Source organism: Antechinus flavipes, chromosome 3 (genome assembly GCF_016432865.1).
Source record: "Antechinus flavipes isolate AdamAnt ecotype Samford, QLD, Australia chromosome 3, AdamAnt_v2, whole genome shotgun sequence".
NCBI classification, from domain to species: domain Eukaryota; kingdom Metazoa; phylum Chordata; class Mammalia; order Dasyuromorphia; family Dasyuridae; genus Antechinus; species Antechinus flavipes.
The window spans coordinates 503,613,904-503,639,746 of NC_067400.1; the positions used below are offsets into that span (position 1 = coordinate 503,613,904).

Below are 25,843 nucleotides of genomic sequence, written 5' to 3' on the forward strand. Positions count from 1 at the left end.
GGGGTCAGTTTTGCAATCAAAACTAATGTAGTCAATATATGTGTATACCCCCTCCAAAAGGAGTAAAGAAAGGGCTCATGACAATATACCCACTACAATGAAAAATCTAAAACAATTTTGTGATGTCCTAAAGCTGGGATGGAGAATATTCAGCCTGGAATGTATAAGATGCCCAGAATCATTTGCTAAAGCAACTGCAGTCAATGATGAGCTGAAAGCTAGATATTACAATCTCCCACTCATTGAGTTCTATAAGTTAATAATTTTGTATTTCGCATGGCCCTCAAATAATGTGAATATCCAAGTAACCCTTGGCAGAAAAAATGTTCCCCAATTGTAGTGTTCTTCTTTTCTAAAATATGATTGTTCTCTGGGAGCAGATTTATTGCAGGCTTCTAGAGACAGCCTTAGTTTCAGTTTAGATCAATAACCACTTCAAATGCAGTCAAGTGTTAAAGTCCTGTCCTTTTATTGTCTCTTCCAAAATAGCCCTGTTAGCTTTCCTTGGTTCTGAGAACTTTTATTGCTAGTCCTTTGCCTCTGCCAGCTTCAGCTTACAGCTCTCTCTGAATCCTGGCTCTGAATCTGCCCAACTGACTTCTGGCTCTCAATCTCCTCAACTGACTCCTGGCTGAGGCTCCATGATCTCTTAAAGGTGTGAACTCAAAGGTTGACTCCTCCTCCGAGAGTGGGATTGTGGGAGCTGTGACTTATGAATCTCCTCCACTGAACTTATGAATCTCATACTGAATCCTGATTTGTGAATCTTGAACACTGATGTGTGAACTACTGTGTGAACTTTTAAAGGTGTGAAAGGTGTGAACTCTGAACTAGAGAACTGCTAAGCATGATGCTAAAATTAGACAACTGACTTAACACTTGGTAAGAATCCTAACACCTACTCCTGCCAGAAAGGCTATTTATGAGCCACAGACTCATGGTGCATCTCACTCATTCAGAGCTGACTGAACCACACTATGATTAATAAAGACAAGATTTTGGAGAAATGGGCTGATCACTTCCAAAGTGTTCTCAACAGACTCTCATCAAACAATGCTAAAACCATTGACTGTTTATATCAGGTTTAAGTCAATCCCTTTCTAGATGAACTTTTAACAGAAGAGGAGAAAAAAGTCAAGATGATAGAGGAAAGGCAGGAGCTCACTTGAGCTCTTCCTCAAGTCACTTCAAATACTTTAAAATAATGATTGTAAACAAATTCTAGAGCAACAGAACCTACAAATACAGATGAAATAATTTTCTAGCCCAAGAGAACTTAGAAGATTGACAGGAAAGATTTGTTACGACAGGGTGATAAAGGAGCCCAGTCTGACCCAAACCATGCTAGCAGACCAAGACTCAGTCCAGAAGCAGGCTTTAGGATGACTTAATCAGTGACAGCAAGGGCTATTTCTAGACCTCTCAGCCCACAGATGTGAGACAATTTAAAAAATAAGCAGGAAAAGTCTGTTGCGCTTGGGTGAAAGTAAAGTACAGTCCAGTGCAGACTACAGAAGTGCAGTCCCAGCTCCAAGCAACCAGGAGTAAACTTTGGAAGCCACTGAAAAAGCAGCAGCAGTCCAGAGATGGGGGTGAGGATTGAATAACAGATCAGATGGAGATTACAGGGTTTGCTTTGTAAGCACTGAGGCAAGACTTTATTGTTTTGCCCATACTCGAATCTAGGTTGTAAACCCAGGACAAGAAAGAACATTAACACTTGTAGCCACAATGGAGCAGGGAACCTCCTCATAGTTCAAGGGCAGAAAAAAGTGTTTGTGTGGTCACTCACAGACCAAATCACAGGCTAGGAGAGGAATAAACACCTCTTCTTAGATCATAACACCCTGGAAGAACTGAAAAGTTATAGATCCCTAGAAATATCTCTAAAAGTAGCCGCACAAAACCCTTGAATCTTGGGATAATGCACCTTCCGCCCAGGAGGAGCCCTATATTTAAAAAGAGTAATAGGCTGAAGAAATGAACAAACAACAGAAAAAAAATTCTGACCATAGAATGTTACTATAGTGACAAGAAAGATCAAAATATATACTCAGAAGAATGTAGCAAAGACAAAGCACCTACATCCCAAGCCTCCAAGAAAAATATGAATTGATCTCAGGTTTTAGAGCAGCTTAAAAAGGATTTTGAAAACCTAATAAAAAGGTGGAATAAAAATTAAGAAAAAAAATGAGAGTGATGGAAGAAAATAATGAAAAATGAGTCAACAACTTGGTAAAGAAAGCACAAAAAATTACTGAAGAGAATAACAGTTTAAAAAACAGACTAGATCAAATGGTAAAAATGGTGCTTTTCAATGAAGAGAATCAATGAAGAGAAGAATGCCTTAGAAAGCAGAACTGATCAAATGGAAAAAGAGGCATAAAAATTCACTGAAGAAAAAAGCTCCTTAAAAAATAAAACTTGCCAAAATAAAAAGGAGTTACAAAAGCTTATTGAAGAAAATGATTCCTTAAAAATTAGAATTGAGCAAATGGAAGCTAATGACTATATGAGAAATCAAGTAACAAAACAAAACCAAAAGAATAAAAAAGAGGACAGTGTGAAATATCTTATGGAAAAACAATGAATCTGGAAAATAGATCCAGAAGAGATAATTTAAAAAATATTGGATTACCTAAAAGCCATGATCAAAAAAAGACCCTAAATATGATCTTTCAAGAAATTATCAAGGGAAATTGCCCTGATATTCTAGAATGAGAAAGCAAAATAAAAAAGTCAAAGAATTCACCCATCATCTCCTGAAAGAGATCCCAAAATGAAAACTCTCAGGATTATAGCCTAATTTCAGAGCTCTAGGTCAAGGAGAAAATATTACAAACATCCAGAAAGAAACAATTCAAGTATCATGAAGCCACAGTCAGGATAACAAGATTTAGCAGCTTCTACTTTAAAGGATAAGAGGTCTGTTTGTAGGGCAAAGGAGCTAGGATTAACACCAAGAATCACCTACCTAGCAAAACTGAGTATAATCCTTCAAGGGAAAAATTAATAATCAGTGAAATAGAGGACTTTCAAATATTCTTAATGAAAATATCACAGCTGAATAGAAAATTTTACTTTCAAATACAAAGGTAAACAAGAAAGGGAAAATATAAGGGACTTATAAGGTTAAACTATTTATATTCCCTATATGGGAAGATGATACTTACAACTCATAAGAACTTTCTCATTATTAGGGCAATTAGAAGGAATACGTATAGTCAGAAAGTACAGGTGGGAGTTGAGTATTAAGAGTTGATAACAATTTAGAGATGAGAGAAGAATGTACTGAGGTTAAGGGAAAGGGAGAGATAAAATGTGGTAAATTCTCTTTAAATTAAAAAAGGCAAGAAAAACTCTTCATAGTAGAAGGGAAGAGTGGGTTCTAAGGGAGAGTGATTGAAGCTTATTTTCATGAGAATTAGCTCAAGGAGTCAATAACATGCAACCTCAACTAAGTATAGAAATCTATTTTACCCTACAGGAGAGTAGGAAGAAATGGAATAATAATAAGGGGGAGATGTGTGTGTTGAGACAGAAGGGAGGGCAGATTGGGGAAGGGGGGTAGCACAGTAATTGTAAGAAGTAGACACTTAGTAAGCGCTTGTTGGGCCATATCAGGTTGAATTAAACAGGCCCTGTATAAAATGTTTCAATTGAACTGATTAGTGAATTCCCACATCCACAAGGTCTTCAGAAAAAGGCTGGATGCCATTTGTTAAGTTATGCCATAGAGTTTTAAAATAGGTTACTGGTTTTCCAAGTGTGGTCTGAAGATCCCTAGGGCAGCTTAGCTTAGCTTAGCTTTCTGCAGGTCTGGAAAGTGAAAATTATTTTCAAAACGATAGTAAGACATAATCTGCCTATTAAAATATCCCTCCTTTTACCAACCACATATCAGTGTGTCTGGATTTTTTCGTCACATATTTAAAACAAAACAACATGATAATGGACTGAATGCAAAGGCAGAAATGAGAATCTAGCTATCTTCTATCAAACTAGGCATTAGAGATTTTTTAAAAAAAGTATTTCCATCTTTTTACTGATTTTTGTTTTTGGAAATTAATTATTTTTCATAAGAACTATGTTTACATGTAATGGACCTGTTATTTTAAATTAATTAATAAATTCGTGTTTTAAATATTAGTTTTACTTTTGAATGTGGTAAATAACTATAGAAAATAACCGACATAAATTAAAGCTCTTTATTATTTTCAATAATCTTGAAGAGTATTAATGGGTCCTTAAAAAAATTATCGAACCACTAAAATAAGTATACAAGGAGGCACAGTTTATGTATGCTATGGTATAAGATACTGTGGGAATAAAATCCTCTAATCAAAGTAGCATATTGCGCACGCGTGCATTTAAAAGTCCTTACCGAGGTTGAATAAGCCCCACCCCTTCCGCATCTTCTATTCTCTTCTTCCTGCAGCAGGAGAACCGAAAGCACCAATTGCTTCCCTGCTCTCCGGTGTCGTCATCTGTACGTGCCCTGGTTTGGAAACGCTAAGAGCGGCTGCTTACGGCGCGCCTGCGCGTGTTTCTCTGTAGCTCCATGCTTCTCCTGTTAATGTGAGGTGCCTCGGGTCTGGAGAGAAGGAGGTGTGATCTTCGGCCGCCGCTATGGGCAAACCGGCTTCCAGCAGCCGGGGCGACCCCGAGACCGAAAGCCGGAGCGACAAGAAATCTAAGGCTCGGAGAGACAAGGAGTCCAGAGCTCGCACCGACCCAGTGTTGAATTTCGAGCGATGGAAGAAGAGACATATCCGCAAACAGAAAAAGATGAAGGAGCTGAGGAAGCAGCTCAAGAGGCCCGAGTGGCAGGTGGAGCGGGAGACCATCGGCCGCTTGACCACGGAATACCAGAAGGTAAAGGCCGGAATCGGGGACGGGGCACGCGACCCCCGGGGAGGGGAAGCGGGATGATGAGACCCACGATGAGAGAGAGTATTACTGACTAGAACCGAGGGGAGGGGCGTGGCGGGGCACGGACCCACCACGCTCTTACTTAACATGAAGGGGTGTGTGTGGGGGGAGCCAGAGTGTCCTGACGAGACTGATCGGGGGACAAGTGTCTTGACGAGGTTCTCCGAGAGGACGACGATGGGAAAAGACTGAGGATGTCCTGGAGAGGTGGGGCTGTGGATTGTAGCCGGACTCGAGGGAGTCGGGGCAGGGGGCCAGCCCTTCTCTGCCCTGAAGTAGGGGTTTGGACGAGAAAGACTGGAGACAAGGGACTACAGATTCTTTGTGTAGAGGCGTTTCTTGATCATTTTTGATCTTTCCAGAAAATAGCTACATTGTGTATGAGTCTTAATGATAGCCATTCTGGAAATGCCATCGTAGTAAACTTGGTAATCTAAGAGTAACATTGGACACACTTTGACTCTCTCATGTGATATAGTGACTTTGATGTGTATTTATGCATCAAACATAAATGAGTTAAATGCAGAATCATTTTGTCCATGAGAAAATATTTGTTGTTGGAATATTGATGAGTTATGCTTTAGATTCTTAGATATTTATTCACCATCCAAAATTTAGGAAGTGCTTTCTATGGACAAATTGTGGTTTTAAGCATCCAATTGGGGGGAAATAAAGCAAATAATTCTCACGGTCCCTGTTCTTAGTAAGAATAAAGAAGAGGATGGAATTAAGGTGTGTGAAAGAGAACTGAAGAGGCAGGTTGTGGCCTGGAGAGAAACTAGAGCAGGAAGAGACAGAGTTGTGGTATTAGGAAAAGGATCTGGTGTAGTCACTTAGAAGTTGAGTTATGGGACTGTGGGTGGCAGAGTTTGGGAATGAACATTTCCTTGGTGAGATAAGACTTGGTAATCAAAGGGAGAAGCTCATGTGAGAGTGTAGGGAAATAGGTAGTGGAGGTACAAGGAAGCTGGAAGGAGATAAGTGTTATGGAGCCAATACAGGAGAAATTAAGATGTTGGAAAGGATTCAGTATGAGAATTATAAATTTTGGAAGCTATTGCAGTACCTGGAAATAAAGCAAGAATACAATGTAATATTGACAAATTCTTCAACTAAATTTAAAAGAATTTAATTTATAGCAATGGTCCTGGCATTAAGGGAAAATTTCTTTTCAGCTTGACATTTTTTCTTTAAGGAATCCTATTTAAAAGCAGCTCAAAAGCTGTTGTGTTAAAATTGTCAAGGAAAGAGCAGTGGCTATTTTCAGTTGGTAGTAATATTGTAGATCTGTACAGGAGGTGTGTTGTCCTCAGGGTCTGTGTTCTCTCTGCCACATTCTATCTGCTGATTGATGTCCTTTTGAGTTCCTTGTTTCTGTCCATTTCCATTCTTTGTCACTAATTGAAAAAAACACATTTTGCCTACCTTGACAAAATGATAATAAGTTTTTAGTTTAGTTTAGAATTCGATTTCTTAATTGCTTAGAAATTAGATAGAATGAGTTCCTGTAGACATCTATCGTAGAATGCCATAGGAATGGATTTTGTATTCTGTAGGTAACACTGGATAGTGGTCTCTGACTATCTGTATAAAATACATATGGTACTGATTGCATGATAGCTAGGGACATGTTCAGGGAATATGTATTGTTGACCTTATTGAAGTATTATATATTTTTATAAACATTCACTAGAGTAATGGCTGTTGCTTACAGAAAGACATAGTAAGCACAGAATGAGAAATGATGGCAATTGTATCCTAAAAGAATATAGGCAGCCATTCATTCAAACATTCAATCAATGAGTATTTATGAAGCATCTTTTTAATACCATGTACAGTGCTAGGCACTGGAAATAGAGATATAAAAAATAAAACAGTACTTTTTCTCAAGGATCTAACATTGGATCAGGGAAGTTTTTCTCTGTCTCTGACTGTGTGTGTATGTGTATACATATATGTGTGTGTGTGTGTGTGTGTGTGTGTGTGTGTGTACATATAGCCAAAATAAATAAAAAAATGAATAAAATAGAGTTTAATACAGTATAATTAGGGGATCTTATAGAAAATGGTACATGAACTTAGTTTTGAGGTAAGAAATTCTATGAAGTTGGAAGTAAGGAAGGAATACATTTCATTCCTGTAGGACAGGATAATGTAGTGACAGTGAATAAAGAAGAGTGAGAAGGCTAGTTTAGTTGGATCTTAGAGCACAGGGAATTGTGAAATAAGAGGTTGGAAAGATAAGATGGAACCAAGTTGTAAGGGGCTGAAAAATCAAATACCAGTAAATCATCGTAACTTAATAAGTAAATAACTGAGTTACATCCCTGCTTAAGGAAAATCAATTTGGCAACCATATAGAGGATAGAGTGGTGTAAGAGAGAGAGAGAGAGAGAGAGACTTGTGGCAAGGAGATTTAATTTGGAGGCCATTGCAGTAGTCTAGGTAAGAAGTGAAAAGGGTCTGAATTAAGATGTAGCTGTGTGGGTAGAAAAAAGGGTTCAGATTTGTTGTGGAGATAAATGCTAGCTTTGACAACCGCTTAGATATGTAAGATAAGGAAGAATGAGGAATTGAGGATAAAGCTGAGGTTTTGAACTTGAGAAACTAGAAGTATGGTGTTGCTTTTGACAGAAAGTTTGAGAAAGAGGAAGGTTTGGGGGAAAGATAATTAGTTTTTTTTTTTTTTTTGACATGTTGAATTAGGGATATCTCTGGAATATTCAGTTTGAAAAGTCCAATAGGAAGTTGTATCATGGAAGAGAGAGTAATGATAAATGATTGATAAATATGTGTTAAAGATACATATTTATATGAGAAAAAAACAGTTCTTAATGGAAGGGGATCAGAAAAATATTCCTGGAGGAGGCGGTGGTCTTTGAGCAAGGCCTTGAAAACTGTATAAGATTTCAACAGATTTCGACCTTGTGAGACTGAAAATTACCTAGGTATAGGTGAGCAAAGGTATGGATGTGGGAAAGCTAGGGACATGTTCAGGGAAAATGGAAATTAGTTTTCCTTGCCTGGATTATAGAATATATAGTCAGTAGTAGTATAATGTGCAAGCTAAATAAGGCAGATGAAAATCTTGAATGTCAATAGATTTGAACTTTATTCTCATTTCAGCAGTGGGTGACATGATTGAACCTGTTTATTAGTAATCTTAATTTGGTAGTATTAAATAGGATGGGTTGGAAAGAGAGAGACTGCCACCTAGGAAGTAGTTGATAAGATGATCCAATGAGGGCCTAAAACTGAGTTGTTGGCAGGGAATCTTCTGTAGAGGATGGGTTGGAGTACTATCAGTGGAAACAGAAAGGAATGGATTTAGGAGAGAGATTTCAAAATGGAATAGGAATTGGTTACTTTTTTGGTGTCAAGGGAAAGACAACATTCAGATGATTATGTTGTGAATATAATTGATAAGATGCTAATGTCAGAAATGAGGACGTCAACAAGCATGCTCTAAGTGAATAGAATATGATGTAATACTATGGTTTATATCAGTAATTTCAAATAAAAATGGGTGTTATTATTCTGTATATACAGAGGATCCTGTATATAAGGATCCTCTTGATCCTTACTTGACCCTACTAACTCCTCCAAGCCAGGATCCTCCTGGACTGCATATTGACTTAGTTTTAAGATATACTATTATTTATATTTTATTGTATTTTTGTTTATTGTTAAATATTCCCCTATTACATTTTAGTCTGGTTTGGGTTATATTAAGTACTACAATGTGGTCCTCATGTGGCTGTGTTGTTTGACCCATCTAGTTTATGCTATAATTGCATTACCAGAAAATGGCCATTAGGTATTGAATTTCTTTTAGCAACTCATGAAGGTATGTGTTGTCTGTGATTGCACACACTGATATAATTACATATCCTTGGAATATATGATTTTCAAAAGATTTTACATGTTACAAAGTGGATTCATAATAATCCTATGAAGTGTGTAGCAGGGAATTAAACATGTTCTGGGGAAAAATGAAAGAAAAAGTATGACAGCCAATCTTTCTGTCATTTGTGAGCCTGTGTCCTGAGTTGAATGAATCTGTTTTTTCTGTAGGAGATTAATGTTGTCTTCTGCTTCCATGTATGTGTCCTTATAGTGTGTATAATATATAATATATTTTATATATATACATATATTGTCCTTATAATATATAGCATTTTGCCATACTAAGTATGATCTAGAATCCTCGTTTCTTTAAAACCCCAAGATAGCTATTTTTTTTGCTTAGGCTAGTAGAACTAATGAGAGTGACAATTAAGTTGGCATTCCTTCCTAGCATCCCTAGTCATTTAAAAGATACCTAATATATTCTCTTTGACTTTTTTTTTTTTTTTTTTTTTTTTGCATATTTACAACTGTGATCTCTTGGACATTAGATTTCTTTTGTTGCAATTAAGGTGGCATTAGCATTTTTGTTAACTCATCACACTGCTTGCATAGTAAAGGTTATAATTAGCCTCCCTTTATGCCATCCCATTACATATCAAGTTACTTTTCCTTGTAAAATCCAACATAAAGAAAACAGGAACAGAAACATGGACAATTGAGATGCAAGTTAAATTAAAGCTGAAGCTGGATGGAAAGTTTGAACTGAAATTTGCTATCCTTCAATTTCTCCATTGTTCCCTAGCCACTATTTGTTAAACACTATGTCGCATATTAAGAGTTTGGGATTTGAAATGAGAGAATGTGAATACAAATCCTAACTCTGCTATTTTACCATTTCTGTGATTTATCACTTAATTGAATTCTTTGGGCCTCATTTTCCCTTATCTGTGAAATGGTGGTGTTGGGCTAGACCTCTAGGAATCTTTCATCTCTAAATCTGTCAACTCACACTTATGTAACACACAAATGCTTTTCCACCATACTCTGAGATAGATAATGCAAGTATTATTATCCTATTTTATGGATGAGGAAACTGAGGCGTAGGAGTTGTTGGCTTGCAATTTAACCTATTCTTGATGTATATACTGCCTTCTAAAATACCATTGGTTTTGATTTCTGGTTTTCCTGTATATTTGTTGGTTTTCCTTCCCTCCCCATGTATATTTATACATCACAATATCCTTTATATAAATATACATTTTCTGTTTATATGGTTTATTTATTAATGAGTTGTTGTTAGGGTCAAATAAGATAATATAGCTTTTGCAAATTTTCAAGTGCTTTGGATTGTTCATTTACTAGAATTGTTTTGGTCTGGGATTAACTCACATAGGAAAATCCTTTTTTTCCTAATACATTCTTGAAAGCAAATAATACTTTTAAAACAGATTTTTGAGAAAAAGAAAGATAGAGTTTATATTTTATTTAGGGTGATTTATTTAGGTTGTAAGGGTGATGACAATTTGATTTCACTATAGAAGAAACATTATTCGTTTTTCTTCAGTAGTATTTTATTTTTCTAAATATTTGTAAAGGTAATTTTCAGCATTACTTTTTGTAAGGCTTTGTGTTACAAATTTCCCCCCTTCTTCTCTCCCTTACCTTTCCCTTCTCCCTTCCCTAAAACAGCAGGTGATCTGATAATAGTTTAAATATGTACAATCTTTTTAAACATATTCCCATATTTGTCATGTTGTGTAAGAAAAATCAAGCCAAAAGAAAAAAAAAAAGCACATAAAAAACCACACCCACAACAAATGATGAATAACTATGCTTTTGGTCTCCATACTTCTCTACTCTGGATGCAGATAGCATTTTTCCATTCCAAGTTACAGGTTAGTTCTTAAGGGCAGTAGAAAAAAATTAGAAATAAAAAAATTATTAGGTAATCACTCATTTGGTGTCAGTATAAATTTAATCTTCCCTTTTATTGTTTCCTGCTTCTGTTTTCTTCATTTTTTATTTGGGAGGTATGACCAGAACTTGTGTTCTGCCGATAAATACAGGGTTTTGAGAATACAGGGTTAATTTCATGCCACAACTAAGTGAGGTGGACTTAGTTGTAGGAAAGGTTGTGATCTGAGTTGATGCAGAGAAGGAAGGAATGGGAAGGAAAGTGAATAAACATTTATGAAGCACTTTTATGTATCAAGCTTTTGTGTGCTTTTTATACTTTTTATAAATATTATCTCATTCAAATGAGTATCCACACTGATGAAAGAATAGAATCTTGAGTTGCCTAGTATCATAGAATTAGAATTGGAAGAAACATTAGAGGCTGTCAAGCCCAGTTCATTCATTTTACAGATGAAGAAATTAAAGCTAGATCACTCAGTTAGAAAGTGTCTGAGGGAGATTTTGAACTCAAACCTGAACTCCAAGTCTAGTGCTCTGCACTTCATGCTTCCTTTCTTGCTCACTAAATATTTGCTTTAGGTGAGAAAGCAACAGTTTGTCTTGCTGTTTACAAACATGTACAGGTCACTCTTATCCTTAAAAACTTTTTACTTGACCCTACTAGCTCCTCAAACTATCATTTTATAGCCCTTCTTTTCATAGTCAAATTCTTAGAAAATTGTCCACCCTTCTTTTCTTCCTTACATACTCATTTTTCAAGTAATTGACAGTCTGACTATTGATTCTTCTTTGACTGGGTTTCCATCTTTCCAGTTTTTCTGATGTCTCCTTCAATGCATTCTAGCATCCAGCCATAATGATCTCTTTGATATTCTTCAAACATAAGACACATCATCTGCTATCTCTGCCTATGTGAGGGTTGTCTACCTTCACCTCTTGCAATTCCTAGTTTCTGTTGAAACTTAGAGAAGTTTTGATGATACATTTTATTATTTTTTTAATTTAGTATTACAAATAATATTTTTTAAAGATAAAAAAGGAAAAAGAAGAGAAAATCTGTATACCATCAACACATGGAACACATCTGTAAATGTGCAATATATAACACTTGTACAAAGGGATGGAGGTAAGGAAGATCTTGTATTTTTTCTTTCAAGACATCTTTATTTGAAATTTTTCAACATTCACTTTTGATTTTTTAAATTATTTGTTCTTTTCCGTATTGTTGTAGCCATTTTGAATATTGTCTTTTGGCTCTACTTCACTGTGTATTGGTTAATGTAGATCTTTCCATATCTTTCTGTATATATCATTTTTTACTGCTCAGTAATGTTTTATTACATTCAAGTACCACAATTTGTTTAGCTAGTTCCCATTCGATAAGTGTCTTCTTTATTTCCAATTCTTGGTTGTCATAAAAAATGCTACTATTAATAGTTTGGTATATGTGAAGACTTTTTTCTTATCAATGACCTGCTTGCAAAAGTCATATTGACAGGCCTTGGCAGCAGACTGAATATGGAGCATAAGAGTTGAGGATATCTATTAGATTGTGAGTCTGAGGGCTTAGAAGGAGGATGGATGGTATCATTCTTCATTGTAATAGGGAAGGGAGGAAGGTAGAGAGTGTTTAGGAGAAAAGATCATAAGATAATGTTTTGCACATATTGAGTTTGTTGTTTACTAGACATTCAGTTTGAGATATCTAAAAGGCATTTAGAGATTAGAGGCTTGTAGGATAGGTAATTTGAGAATCATCATAGTAATTAAATCTATGGGAGCTGATGAAATCACCAAGTGAAGAGGTATAGACAGAAAAAAGAAGAGGACTTAGGACAGAATCTTCAGGACCAGCTACATTTATAGGGTATGATAGGAAGAGGATCCATTGAAGATTATAGAGAAGTAATGTCAGATAGGTAGAACGAGAACTAGGAGAGAATGAAAATCAAGGAGGAGAGAGCCATCAACAGCATCAAAAGCTGAAGAGAGATCAAGGAGAAAGAATAAAGAAAAGGCCACTGGATTTGGCTGCTTAGAGATCATTAATAATCATAGAGGGAATAGTTTTAGTAGAATAATTTTTAATTTTAATTAGTTTTGATGACTATTGCTTTTTAATGATGTTTGAAGTCTGAAAGTGAAGTACTACTATCTTCTATATACAAGAAGAATGAAAGGTGGTTTTAGAAGGAGGATACTCTGACCTTCTAAAACCACCTTTCATTTTGTATTATTCTCTATATAACCCTCCACTTGTATATACATGCACAATTATGTATGTGTATGTACATATATATACCCAAACATGCATATTATTTTCCACATTTAAACTTCTTAAGTTCAGGACCTGTTTCACTTTTGTCTTGTATCCCTAGTGTTTAGCTTGGGTTTCTTAATAATCATTTCTTCATTGATAAATTCTTATCTCTCTAATGATTCCTTCATTTTTTTCTGCTGGTCCATCTCTATGTATGCCCACTAACTGGGTGTTCCATAAAACTGTCCTGCGCCCTCTTCTCTACACCCTTTCTCTTGATAATCTCATCACTTCCCATGGATTAAGTGATCATTTTTATGTCCCTGATTCTCATGTTTATATATCTAACCCTTGTTTCTCTCCTGATCTTCAGTTCTGCATCACTCTGCCTATTGAACACTTTGAATTGGTTGCTCCATAGGTATCTCAGATTGATCATACTAAACAAAATGTCTTCTCTCTCCCAAATCCTTCTTCTGGTCATCTAGGTTCACAACCTTCAAGTCAATTTCAACTTTTCATTCTTCCTCACCTAACCCATCTAATTAGTTGTCAAATTTTGGTAGCATTACCTCCACATCTTTTGAATCTACCTCTTTCTTTTTATTGACATGGCCTCTTTCCTTGTTCAGTTCCATTATTGCTGCTTGACTATTCTATTAAGAGAAGCTCTTTGGTTTTCCTCACTCAAGTCCATTCTCCTTTCTGATCTATCCTCCACACTGCTACCAATGTGACATTCCTGAAGCATAGTTCTGACCACATAACTCCTCAGAGAGCTTCAGTGGTTCCCTTCTACCTCTTGGATAACCTGCAAACTTCTCAAGTATACTTCATACTCCAGGTTTATTATGTACACATTATTATGTACACATTATTCCATATACTTTCTATTCAGTTTATACTTTCCTATTTGGTATTCTTCATACATGACATTCTGTCCCTTGTCTCCTTTCAGCTAATCAGCAGGTATTATTAGAACTCCACCAAGATCTATGCAATATGCTACAAAGTACAAAGACAAATATGAAATTGCTTCTTCCCCTAAAGATAAGTACTTTCTGTTGGAGAAGACAACATATTTGTAAGTTTAAGCAAAATGTATAGAAAATACATACATAAACAATGAGGGGAAAGGCAACAGAACTGGAGATTTCAGAAATTTTTTCATATATAAAATAGCACTTGAGTTGAGCCTTAAAGGAAACCAAAAGTTTTAAGAGGTAGATTTGTATGTAGGCTTAGTACAGGCTGCCCTTTCCATGCATGGATGTACTTTTTTCTTCCTTCCCGCATTTATAAACTCTAGCTTCCTTTAAAGTTTAGATCAAGATCACTTTCTATCTCAAGCCTTTCTTGATCTTTTCCATTTGTTAGGTACCTTCTTTTCCCCCTAGTACCTTGTGTATGTTTTCCATTTAATTTTTGCATTTGCCCATAATAGTATGTGGGCCCCTTTATTTTCATCTTTGTATCCCTAGGTCTTAGCACACTGTTTGGCACATAGGAGATGCTTTACACGTATTAATTCGATTGTTTGACTACTGATCAGTAGAGTGAGATAATCTTTCAGTGTATGTATGGGGTTGTAGATGGGCTATCCCAGAATGGATGAAGTGTTAATGTTTTTTGAAACTATGGTTAAGAAGTTTAGAAGTTGAAATGCACATTTTTTTTTTTTAATTCTTACTATATTTGGAGTCTGTTTTTCTTCCTTTTTATATTAGAGTTGAGATATAAGCAATTGAAGTGGAGAAATGGGAGCAGTTAAAATGAAGGAATAGCAAGTGAAGAAGTACAATGTGAGAATCAAATAATGGTAGTGGTAGGAGTAACACAATAGTGAGAAGACATTAGCAGTGGATAGGATGAGGATTATAAAGTTTAATATCCATGTAGGAATAGGCAAACTTGAAGTACATATCTTATAATCTTTGTAGGTTCATTGTTCTCACAGCTTCTTGTCCTAAATTTGGTCTATTCCTTAGCAGTGGTGGCTTTTCTTATAAAAGAGAGTTGCAGGGAGGAAGTTGGGGAAGAAAAGCACGATAATCTTCGGTGGGGAACTAAAGCATCTATTTTTTGTGCTTTCCACAAGTCCTTTGAAAACCAGTATTGAAAACTTAGTTCTCCTCTCCTTGACATTTGTTTCCTTTAAAAAAAAAAAAAAAAAGAAAAGAAAAGAAAAAAGGAACAAATAAACCTGTATTACACTCAAAGGTCATGGTTGACAATACAGTAGTTGAACAATTTCATTGTGCATTTGGTTCCTTGAAAGAAATGTATTTTTTCTCTGCAGGAGTCCAACATATTCAGGGAAGAGATGTGATATGTCTTTGTCTACTTGTATTGTTTTTCTTGGTGTTTGAGAGGTAGGCTCCAGTTTGGCTGCTTAATTGAGGAAAAGGCAAATTTTCTAAGCTAGTATTTGTTGAAAATGGCAAAATGCAGTAATCCAATAATTACATATCATTTTTAATATTCTGGGAGCTTATTCTATAATCGGGGCTCCTTCTTATTAGAGCTACAATAATTTTTGAATAAAATATTAAGAGATTCATTTCCTGCCCTTGTGCCCATTTTCCTTCTTCCCCAGCATTTGTTCCTTAGAATGAATTGTAGGAATTAAAAATTAAAAATGTAATGTGTTATGCTTTTAATATGTAAAGGCAGAGGGTTAAATCCATTTTGCGTTACATTGAGAATTCTGAAGAATGTGACATGAAAATGAAAAGTCTCAAGTGTAATTAATAAATCCAACAAATGTAACTTTTCCCTCCTTTGTGAATTATAAAAAATTTGATAGCACATTCCAGATCTAAGTAACTTCCTTTGCCTTTTAGCATCTGCTTTAAAGTAGCTCTGCTTCTCAGAACTTGCAATAGATACAGGAAATTGGGTTTATGTTACTGAAAAAGCATTAATAATGAATATTTGATAAATTAAAGTTTAAGGGAAAATGAAATATTAGTTATTGTCATTCGAAAGAATAAGAAAGATGTCTTTGTTTCCAAGTTAATACAAAAAAAAGTGTTAATTGATTTTAGTTTATTTTTGAGAGAATACAAATTGAACATTTCTCATTGTAGTCTGCAAAACTGCAAAATGAAAATTTTTTGAGCAGTGAATGTCACTCATTTCTGTAAATTGACATTGCTTTTAATTAAAGATTCATAAATCACTAGTGTGATTATGATTTCTCTTTGGGCTAGCATTTTTAAGGTAAATTTACTCACCAGAGCATCTTATATGTCTGGGAAATGTGGGAAGAAGGTGAAGTTGAAATTAGTGGAGAAGAATTTCTTTAGCTACAAAGATTTAGAGGAAAAAAGACTGCCCTTGAAAATTTTATATTCTTTTGTGGGAGGCAGCATGTGGGAAAGGATTTAGGAATACAAAGCAATATGAAATATATAAAATATTTTAAAAACTGAATGTGGAACTGCTAAAGGGACATAGAATAAAGATTTTTTTTTTTTTACAATGAAAAAAAATTTTTTTTTAGAACTTTCTGGAAAGGACTGGAAGAACTATCTCTTCTAACCCCATCATTTTACATGTGAGAAAATAGAATTAAAAGTGGCATGTATTTGTGTATATATGAATAAATGCTATTCTTGAAGTAATTAGGAGTTTAGTTTTCAGTTATGGAAAATTTTGACTTGGCATATGAGAAAATGTTAAGGAGATCCAGGACTTTTATATACCATGCACAGTTTCTTTTTAGAAGTTTTAGGATAGCATCTTCCAGTGACTGTTTTGATTATTCAGTATTGTTTACATTTCAGATGTTCTTGGAGTTTAACTGCTTTTTGAAAAAGAATTTGGTTTAGAAGTGCAAACTGAGATCCTTTGCATTAAGACAATTTGGGACATTTAAATACAGAGCTTGCATTAGTCAATTAGCATTTGGTTTCTGCACTATTTTCATAGGATGGGTAGCAAAGAAGGGTGGCTAATTTCCATACAGACACCAAACATATCTTTCTAAGGCAAAAGTCTGATGTCTTATTTTCTCCAGAATCTTCAGTGATTCCCAGTTTCCTCTAGATTAAAGCACAAATTGCTTAAAGTCTGGTCCTACCTTTCTAGGATTATTTTACATTTTTCCTTTTTTTTTTTTTTTTTTTAATAATTTCTTAAGAACTTAAATATGGAGGCAGCTAGATGGGGCACTGGGCCTGAAGTCTGGAGGACTTGAGTTAATCTGGCCTCAAGAAACTTAACTCTTACTAGCTGCGAGACCCTGGTCAAGTCATTTAATTCCAATTGCTTTGTCAAAAAACAAACAACAAGCAAACAAACAAAACCCAAAAAAGAACAATAAATATAAATAGTTTCATATACAAAGAAAAACAGACTTTGAATTAATTTTATTATGAATAGCTTGTTTACGCATGCGCGCGCGCGCGCGCGCGCGCACACACACACACACACACACACACACTTTAACATAATAGTACCAGATAATACCAATAGTGCATTGTCTAGGTCAAATATTTTATATTTCTTTCTGTTTATTTATATGTATTTTAAAATATTTCACTGATTCTTTTTTTTCTTGAATCCCTTTCATTCTCTCTTTTCTATAACTCTACCTCCACTAAATAAAACTTTCTTTGCGACAAATACATGTAGCCAAAAAAAGCAAATTCATGTTGCTCATGTATGGATATGTCTTTTGCTGCAATTCTAGTCCATCACTTCTCTGTCAAGAGGTGGGAAGCATGCCTTATCATCAATTTTTTGAAGTTGTGATTGGTCAGTGCATCCCTTAGTGTTTTGAAGTCTTTCACAGTACTCTATGGCTTAGAGAAGGACAGAGAATCAAGGATGTGGAACTAAAGGATTTTGAGGGCAGGGCTTTGAGACTAATTATATAGCTTGTTGTGGTCCTAGTCCTGAAATAGAGGTAAAGGAAGGGGGAGAGAGGAAGAAGACAAGAGTGAGGGAAAGACTTAAGAGAATAAAGAAGATTCAACTATAGGTTTTATAGTGCTAAGGAATTGGAAAGGTAAAGATTTAAAGATTGTGGTCAGAAAGGAAGACCTGAGTTCAGAATCTTAGCAAGTGTACAATTCTGTGGAATGAGGTTTAAAGTGTGACCATGCTGGGGTTTGGGTGAAGTGGATCAAAGTGTGTGGTTGTTGACATTAGAGGTCTCTGAGGTCAGAATGGCAAAGCTCACCAGCATCAATTTTGAAGTCCTTGGTAGTGACAGGGGAGAGGGACAGAGAAGACTGGGTAATAGCATCTTTTTTTCATGTTAATAAATAATAACTTTCTTTTTTTCTTCCAGATAAATGTAAATGAAATCATGCGATTTTCTGATTTTCCTTTGTCCAAAAAAACATTGAAAGGTAGGTATGTGGATTGAGGTTGGGCAGATTGAAGGAATTCATTAAATATATTTAACTATGTTGTTCAGCGGATAAAGTAATGAACCTGAAGTCAAAAGTTCAAATTCTGCCTTTGATACTCATTAGCTATGTGACTCTGGACAAGTCACCACTGTGTACTTTAATTTTCTTCTCTGTAAAAATGAAAATAATAGTAGCATTTACTTTACAGAGTTATTGGGAGAATCAAATGAGTTAACATGTAATGACTTTGCAAACGTGCCTGAACATATTTATAAATGTATCCATCTATGTCTGTTTATTCTTAGTGGTGTTGTGGTTATTATATTTGTTCATAGGCTAGAGGGAATATTGGGATTAATATAATCCTACAATCTCATTGCTACCAATAATTTGCACATTTAATCACATTCTCCCTATCCCAAGAAACTGCTGCTAAGAAATTAAAAGTAACTGACTTAAAACTAGTTTTAATTCTTTCTTCTCTTTATTCTTCCAAGAGCAGGGGTTTTTAATATGGAGTCATTGAACTTTTTTTTTTTTAAAGCAACAATATGTGATGGAGTTTATTGCTATGAAATACGAATTCCTTAGAGTTTTAAAAGTCCTTGGCAATCTGGCTCCTCTTATTTCCAGGTTTATTCATAATTTTTTCCTTCATGAATCTGTGATTCAGCTAATCTGGCTTATATGAGGTTCCTTTAAGATGATATTCTACCTCCTGCATCTGTATAAGCTGTTCCCCGTGTCTATCTCTCATTCTTGCCTCTTCTACTATCCTCCCTGAGAAACCAGCTAAGGGCAGATAGATGATGCAATGGATAGAACAGTGGCCCTGAAGTCAGAAGGATCTGAGCTTCAGGCACTTAACATTCACTAGCTGTGTGACCCTGAGCAAGTCACTTAATCCCAGTTGCCAGAGAGAAAGAGAGCGAGCGCATGAGTGCATGAGCGCAGCCAATAGGTCACCTTCAAGGGGAAAAAAATTGTACATTTTTGGGTATCATTTCTTTCTTTCTTTTTTTTCTGGTTTAAATCTTTCTCTTTTGTTTAATGTGCCATATGACTTTTTTTTTTTAAATAACTTTTTATTGACAGAACCCATGCTAGGGTAATTTTTTACATTATCCCTTGCATTCACTTCTGTTCCAATTTTTCCCCTCCCTTCCTCCACCCCCTCCCCCAGATGGCAAGCAGTCCTATACATGTTAAATAGGTTACAGTCTATCCTAGATACAGTATATGTGTGCAGAACCAAACAGTTTTCTTGTTGCACAGGGTGAATTGGATTCAGAAGGTATAAATAATCCGGGAAGAAAAACAAAAATGCAACCAGCTTACATTATTTCCCAGTGTTCTTTCTTTGGGTGTAGCTGCTTCTGTCCATCCTTGATCAGTTGAAACTGAGTTAAATCTCTTTGTTGAAGAAATCCACTTCCATCAGAATACATCCTCATACAGTATCGTTGTTGAGGTATATAATGATCCCCTAGTTCTGCTCATTTCATTTAGCATTAGTTTATGTAAGTCTCGCCAATCCTCTCTGTATTCGTCCTGCTGGTCATTTCTTAAAGAACAATAATATTCCACAACATTCATATGGGTATCATTTCTGATCCCCTCAAGAAGATAGCATCTTTTTGATTGTACACTGGACTCTTCTGTTTATTTGTAGCCATTAGAATATAAAGCTTCTTGAGGCAAGGATCACTTTCTATTTTGTCTTTGAATTTCAAGAACCAGAATAGGTATAGAAGGGGAAGAATGGTTAATCTGAGGTCCTTCAATGTTTCTTTCTTGTTTTTTTTTTTTTTTAATAATAGCTTTTTATTTTTCCAAATACATGCAAAGATAGTTTTCAACATTCACCTTTGCAAAACCTTGTGTTCCAAGTTTTCTCCCTTCTCCCTTCCCCCTTCCCTAGACAGTAAGCAATCTAATATAGGTTAAACGTGTAATTCTTCTAAACATAGTTCCATATTTGTCATGCTGTGCAAGAGAAATCAGATCAAAATGGAAAACAAAACATAAAAAGAAAAAAAAAAGAAGCAAACAAACAATAACAAAAATACTGTGCTATGATCCATTTATTATTCTCCATTCATTTTCCACAGTGCTCTTTCTGGATGTGGATGGCTCCTTCCATCACAAATTTGTTGGAATTGCCTTAGATTACCACAGTAATCTTTTGTTTAAGAAAAATTTTGATTATAATTTCTGTATCTTTGCCTTTGTAATCTTAAATATTTTATTATCTTCATTTAAAAATACTCTGAAAAAGCCTTTACCAGATTGTCAAGGCGGTTTATGATTCAGAAAAGGTGAATAATTCCTTGTTTTATGGAGGGATTGAAAGACAGTAAAGGAGTAAAAAGAAGTCAGGAGGAGCCTCTGAATGATTAAAATCTAACTGCATTTTATTTCAGAAAAGCTCTTGGTACTTTTCTAAATTGTAACAGTTTTTCTTAAAACATGTCAACACTTTTTTCCTATAAAATTTCAGGCTTGCAGGAAGCACAGTATCGGATGGTGACTGAGATACAGAGACAAACGATTGGCCTTGCTTTACAGGGTAAAGATGTGCTTGGAGCTGCAAAGACAGGATCAGGCAAAACTTTGGCTTTTCTTGTCCCTGTAAGTATTTTTTGTTATGATTATTTGAGTTATGGACCAGAAATGTGTGTTGTTTAACAAGTGAGGTAGAATAAATTGATGAGCTTAAAAAAAAAAAAATGGATGAACTTCTGTTTGTATTAATTCTTTAAGAGTTGGTATGGAATACCTTCTTCCTCCCTTCCCTGTTCCTTCATTTTTAGTCGTTTGGGTTTATATTGCCTCACTTTTTGGGCAAATGGAGAGATCTATATATTTTTAAGGAAAAAAAAATCTCAGAGTGCATATTCTGATATTTGTATTGTGAACATCATCAAAACATGGTGATTCTTATGGCATAGGAATTTTGGGCTTATAGTCAAGATGGCTTGAGTTCAAATCCTACCTCAAACACTAACTAGCTCTGTGATCCTGGAGAATTCATTTACTCTCTTCCTGCTTCTTTTTCCATATTTGTAAAATGAGGGGCTTGGATTCAATGACTTCTGAGTTCCCTTTAGTCCTTAATTGATGGTCCTATGATCAGCTTGATTTTTTTCATGGGGAAGAAAAATTCAGCTTTCATTTTTGTAGAAATAAAAATTGACATGAATTTTTCCAAGTTGCTTTGGAGATTAATTCTCTAACTCCAAATTCTTACTGAGACTTTTTCAATGTCATATTTTGAGATTATTTTTAGAATGCTCCTTTGTATTAAACTTGGGCAATATTTGAGCTGAGAATTTATTAGAATCTAAATTAGAAAGTGAAATGTGCATCTTTTTTTAAGTGCTTTTCATCTTTTCTTTATTGGTGAACAAAGCATGAACCTATTTAGTTTATTTTTTAAAATTTGAATTTGACCGCTAGGTAATTGGCAATGCAGGACCAAACACCAGGAAACCTCTTTTAGGGCTGGATATATAGATCTCTAGGAATCATGTGAGTAGAGATCATAATTGAATTCTTGGGAAGTGATGAAATTTCTGGGAAACAGAATAGAGAGAAAAGTGAAGAGGGATCAAATTAATGCTTTGTTATATAGTCTTAGCAAAATTCCTTACTTATGGTCTGCATTATTCTTAAATGAAGAAAGCAAAATTTATTTTGTCATTTTTTCTCTGGATTCCAGATTATTTATTAAAAATAATGATTTTGAGATGCTTCTTAGTGTTTTTTGTTTTTTGTTTTTTTTTTTTTTTTTTTTTGGGAAGGGAATGGTGGTGGTAGTGGTAGTATCATCATCATGTATGATAATAATGGCTATAATTTATATAGAACTTTAAACAATTCACAGATATCTAATTTTGTCCTCAAAAACAACCCTGGGAGCTTCCATTTATTTGTAATTGTTAAGATGCTGTAGCTATCCCTATTTTACATATGAGCACACTGACCTGTATCAGGGATCTATATCTAGTAAGTTTCAGCGACAGGGATTGAGCTCATGTTTATTTGGCTCCAGATTAGGGTTCTGTCCACTGTCAACTTGTGCCACCAACTTTGTGTTATTAAATTATGCTTACTTTGTTTCTGCATCAATTTATATTTCTTCCAATGGAATTAATTACTCATATTTTTGATTGTAATAACCCTTCATTCCATGTCATATAATTACCTTCTACTCAGTCATTGACCTATTGAAGAACACTATTTCCAGAATTATTTCAACACAAAAAAGTCCTGTGAATATTTGGACCTTTTTCCTCCTCCTTTTTTTTTTTTTTTTTTTTTTTGGCAGAGGTAATTGAGGTTAAGTGACTTGCCCAGGGTGTCACAGTTAGGAAGTGTTAAGTGTATGAGATTGGATTTGAATCCAGTTCCTCCTGACTTCAGGGTTGGAGCTCTATTCATAGTGCTACCTCGCTGCCCCATTTCCTTCATTTTAAATGCACAATGGTAGTAGTGGTAGTTGATGGTGGCAGTGATAGAATTTCTAGATAAAAAGGTGTTAATAGTTGGATTAAATTTTTCTAACATAATTGGTATTGCTTTTTGTTTGACTAATTTTCATAGTCAAATTTCTACAAGAGTTGATTGTGCTATTTTCCTACAACCTCATTAATATGAGTTTTTCCAGGTTCTACAAACATTGTCCCTTTTCTGAGTGTGAGGTAAAGACTTAGAATACTCTTGATTTGCATTTTTTTTTATTGTTGATTTGGGACATTTTTATGTGGTTGTTGAAAGTCTGCGTTTCTTTTTCTATAAATTTCTTTTTCTTTTATTGACTATTTATCTTTTGGGATATGGCTCTTAATATATTTGTTTTAGTTTTTGATATCTCAGATATCAGGCTTTTTTTCAGAGATATTAAATACAATGACTTCCTTTTATAACAGTTTCTTTTAAAATTGTAGCAGCATTGATTTTGTTTAAGACCTTTAAGTTTCATATAATTGAATTGGCCTTTTTTCTCATTTATAATCATCTCTTTCTCATTAGGATTTTCCCCTTGTGGTTGTGAAAATTTCCCCATATTAATGGTGTGACTTTTTATATTTAAATACTATTTATTTATAATTTATTGTGAAATATATTGTAAGATAGTGAATCAAATCTAATTGAAAAAGTAATTACTAATTTGTACACCGCAATCCCTGTGGGCTACATATTGACTCAGTTTTAAAATATAATATTTATGTTTTATTGTATGTTTATTTATTTTGTTAAATATTTTCCAATTACATTTACTCTGGTTAAGCCCTCATTGAGTAGTGTTGCCAGCTACATGTTATATCTCTGGTATGTCATATTGTGGTATATTTTGGGACATTTAATGTTGATGTGTATGTATATATATTTTCCTATTTGTTGAAATTTTTCTTATTTTAAAAGTTAAGTGTATTATTTATTTTTAGGTTCTGGAGGCATTATATCGCCTACAGTGGACATCAGCAGATGGCCTCGGTGTTTTGATAATATCACCGACTAGAGAGTTGGCGTATCAGACCTTTGAAGTACTTCGAAAAGTGGGCAAGAACCATGACTTTTCAGCTGGTCTTATCATTGGTGGAAAGGTCTGTTTTTTTACAGTGTTTACCCTCTAATTAGTTCCCCTATAAATGAGGACAGAAATAGAGCAATAAAATGAGAATTAATGAGGCTTTTGTTTTCACATATTGATCTTATGACTAATTAGCTTAGTTGGTTACAGTATGTGCTAATAAGATCAAAGTCATGAATTTAATCCTCATGTGGGCCAGTTAGTTTGCCCTTTTCCGTGGTTAGAGATGATAGTCTCAAAAATATGTGCCACTGGAAATGTGGGGAACCTGGCAGAAATGTAGTTAGAACAATATGAATTCATTCCTATTGCTAGATAATTGTTCTGAACCCATACTTCATTAAATGGTGGGTCAGTATTGTCATCTTTATACATGAAGGAAAATACATTATCAGTATAATACTATTATTGCCATTCTAACCACTATATTCTTGAATATTTCAAGAGTTTGTCTGGAAATGCAAAAGAAAACTTTGGCAATATCACAAAGGTAACATGTGAAACAAAAAAAGGAAAGAGAATTTGTTTATTGCCCAAATTTAAGAAAGAGAAGAGATTTATTGCTAGACATTTTGGTTCTCTACTCCCTGTTCACTTGCTAGATTTTGTGTGTATTTTTTGTGAATTTACTCACAATAATTTGAATTTTTAAATTTTGTAATTAAAAAAAAAGTATAGTATAGTCTTTTATTTTTGTAGGTTGTGTATATGCAGAAGTACAAAGAGAGTCATTTGGAAACTATTCTTTTTCTCCTCATCAAAATCATCCATTGAAAATTACTAATGTTTTGGAAAGGAGATAATTTGAAAGTCCAAATCTCCTTTTCATAAAAGTATTCACAAAAATATAGTGATGATTAAGAACTTCTTCAGTTGGTCACCCAGAGACTAGTTGTAATTCATGGTTTTAATCTTGTCCAAAAGATACAACAGGAGAACAAGACTTGGAACATCTACTTGATCTTCTAAAAATTTGGATTTAGTTAACCACAGGTATATCTTATATTCCCTTTGGCAGAGGTGTCCAGTTCCACCTGCTTGCAGAAGTCTGCAGTGTATGGCCTGCACCAGATTAAAATTTAATTGGGAAATGTTTAACAAAATAAATAAATGTATAAGACATTATAGATAATAATTAATTAATTTTTTCTAAGTTAACATACTGCCCATAGTGATCTTTTTCTATTTGAGTTTGACATTGCTGCTTTAGATATACATTAAGAGGTTTAGTACGTATTTAAGGTATGTGAAAAAACTGCAGAAATACAATAATTTTTTTCCAGTTAATAAGTATTTGTTTATTTTCCTTCTATCTCTAGTGCAAAACAAAAAGCCACAAACTCAACCAAAACTAAAAACCTTGTTAAAATATGTATAGTCAAGAAGAACAAATTCCCACATTGATATGTTTAATAATGTTTCTTTCTGCATCTTGGATCTATTTCCGTCTTTATAGTATTGTTATTGTCATATAATTTGTCTTGGTTCTGTTCATAGAGAGGAGAAAGTGTTTTTGTTTTCAAAACATCCAGATTATGGTGATAAAATACTACTTGTTGACTGTTTTTGTACTGTGAAACACAAGATATCTTTGAATAACTTGTATATATAACTATTTTCAGGATCTGAAACATGAATCTGAGAGGATCAACCAAATAAATATACTTATTTGCACACCGGGACGGCTTCTTCAACACATGGATGAAACAACTTATTTTCATGCAACCAATCTCCAAATGTTGGGTAAGTCTAAGAAATTTAAGACTCGGCAAATTTTTTCAAATTTGTAAATGTAGAAATATTTATATTTGTTGTATTAAAATAAAACGTTAAAATGAGTTTCTAAATTATTGTTTTGTGAATGTATACAAAACTCAGGAATCATTAAGACTTTCCATCATAAATAATATAATTGATTTGTTATGT

At 34.6% G+C, this 25,843-nt stretch overlaps 1 protein-coding gene across 1 annotated transcript in view; it reads left to right on the forward strand.

The window, feature by feature from the left end:
* The first annotated feature begins 4,547 nt into the window (after nucleotides 1-4,547).
* DDX10 (DEAD-box helicase 10) overlaps nucleotides 4,548-25,843 on the forward strand; it is a 287,623-nt gene continuing 266,327 nt past the window's right edge. Inside the window, exons 1-5 of the mRNA XM_051986940.1 lie at nucleotides 4,548-4,875; nucleotides 18,258-18,318; nucleotides 20,822-20,952; nucleotides 23,772-23,930; nucleotides 25,540-25,660. Coding sequence (XP_051842900.1) covers nucleotides 4,630-4,875; nucleotides 18,258-18,318; nucleotides 20,822-20,952; nucleotides 23,772-23,930; nucleotides 25,540-25,660 — 718 coding nt within the window. The 5' untranslated portion in view covers nucleotides 4,548-4,629. The remainder of the gene's footprint in view (nucleotides 4,876-18,257; nucleotides 18,319-20,821; nucleotides 20,953-23,771; nucleotides 23,931-25,539; nucleotides 25,661-25,843) is intronic.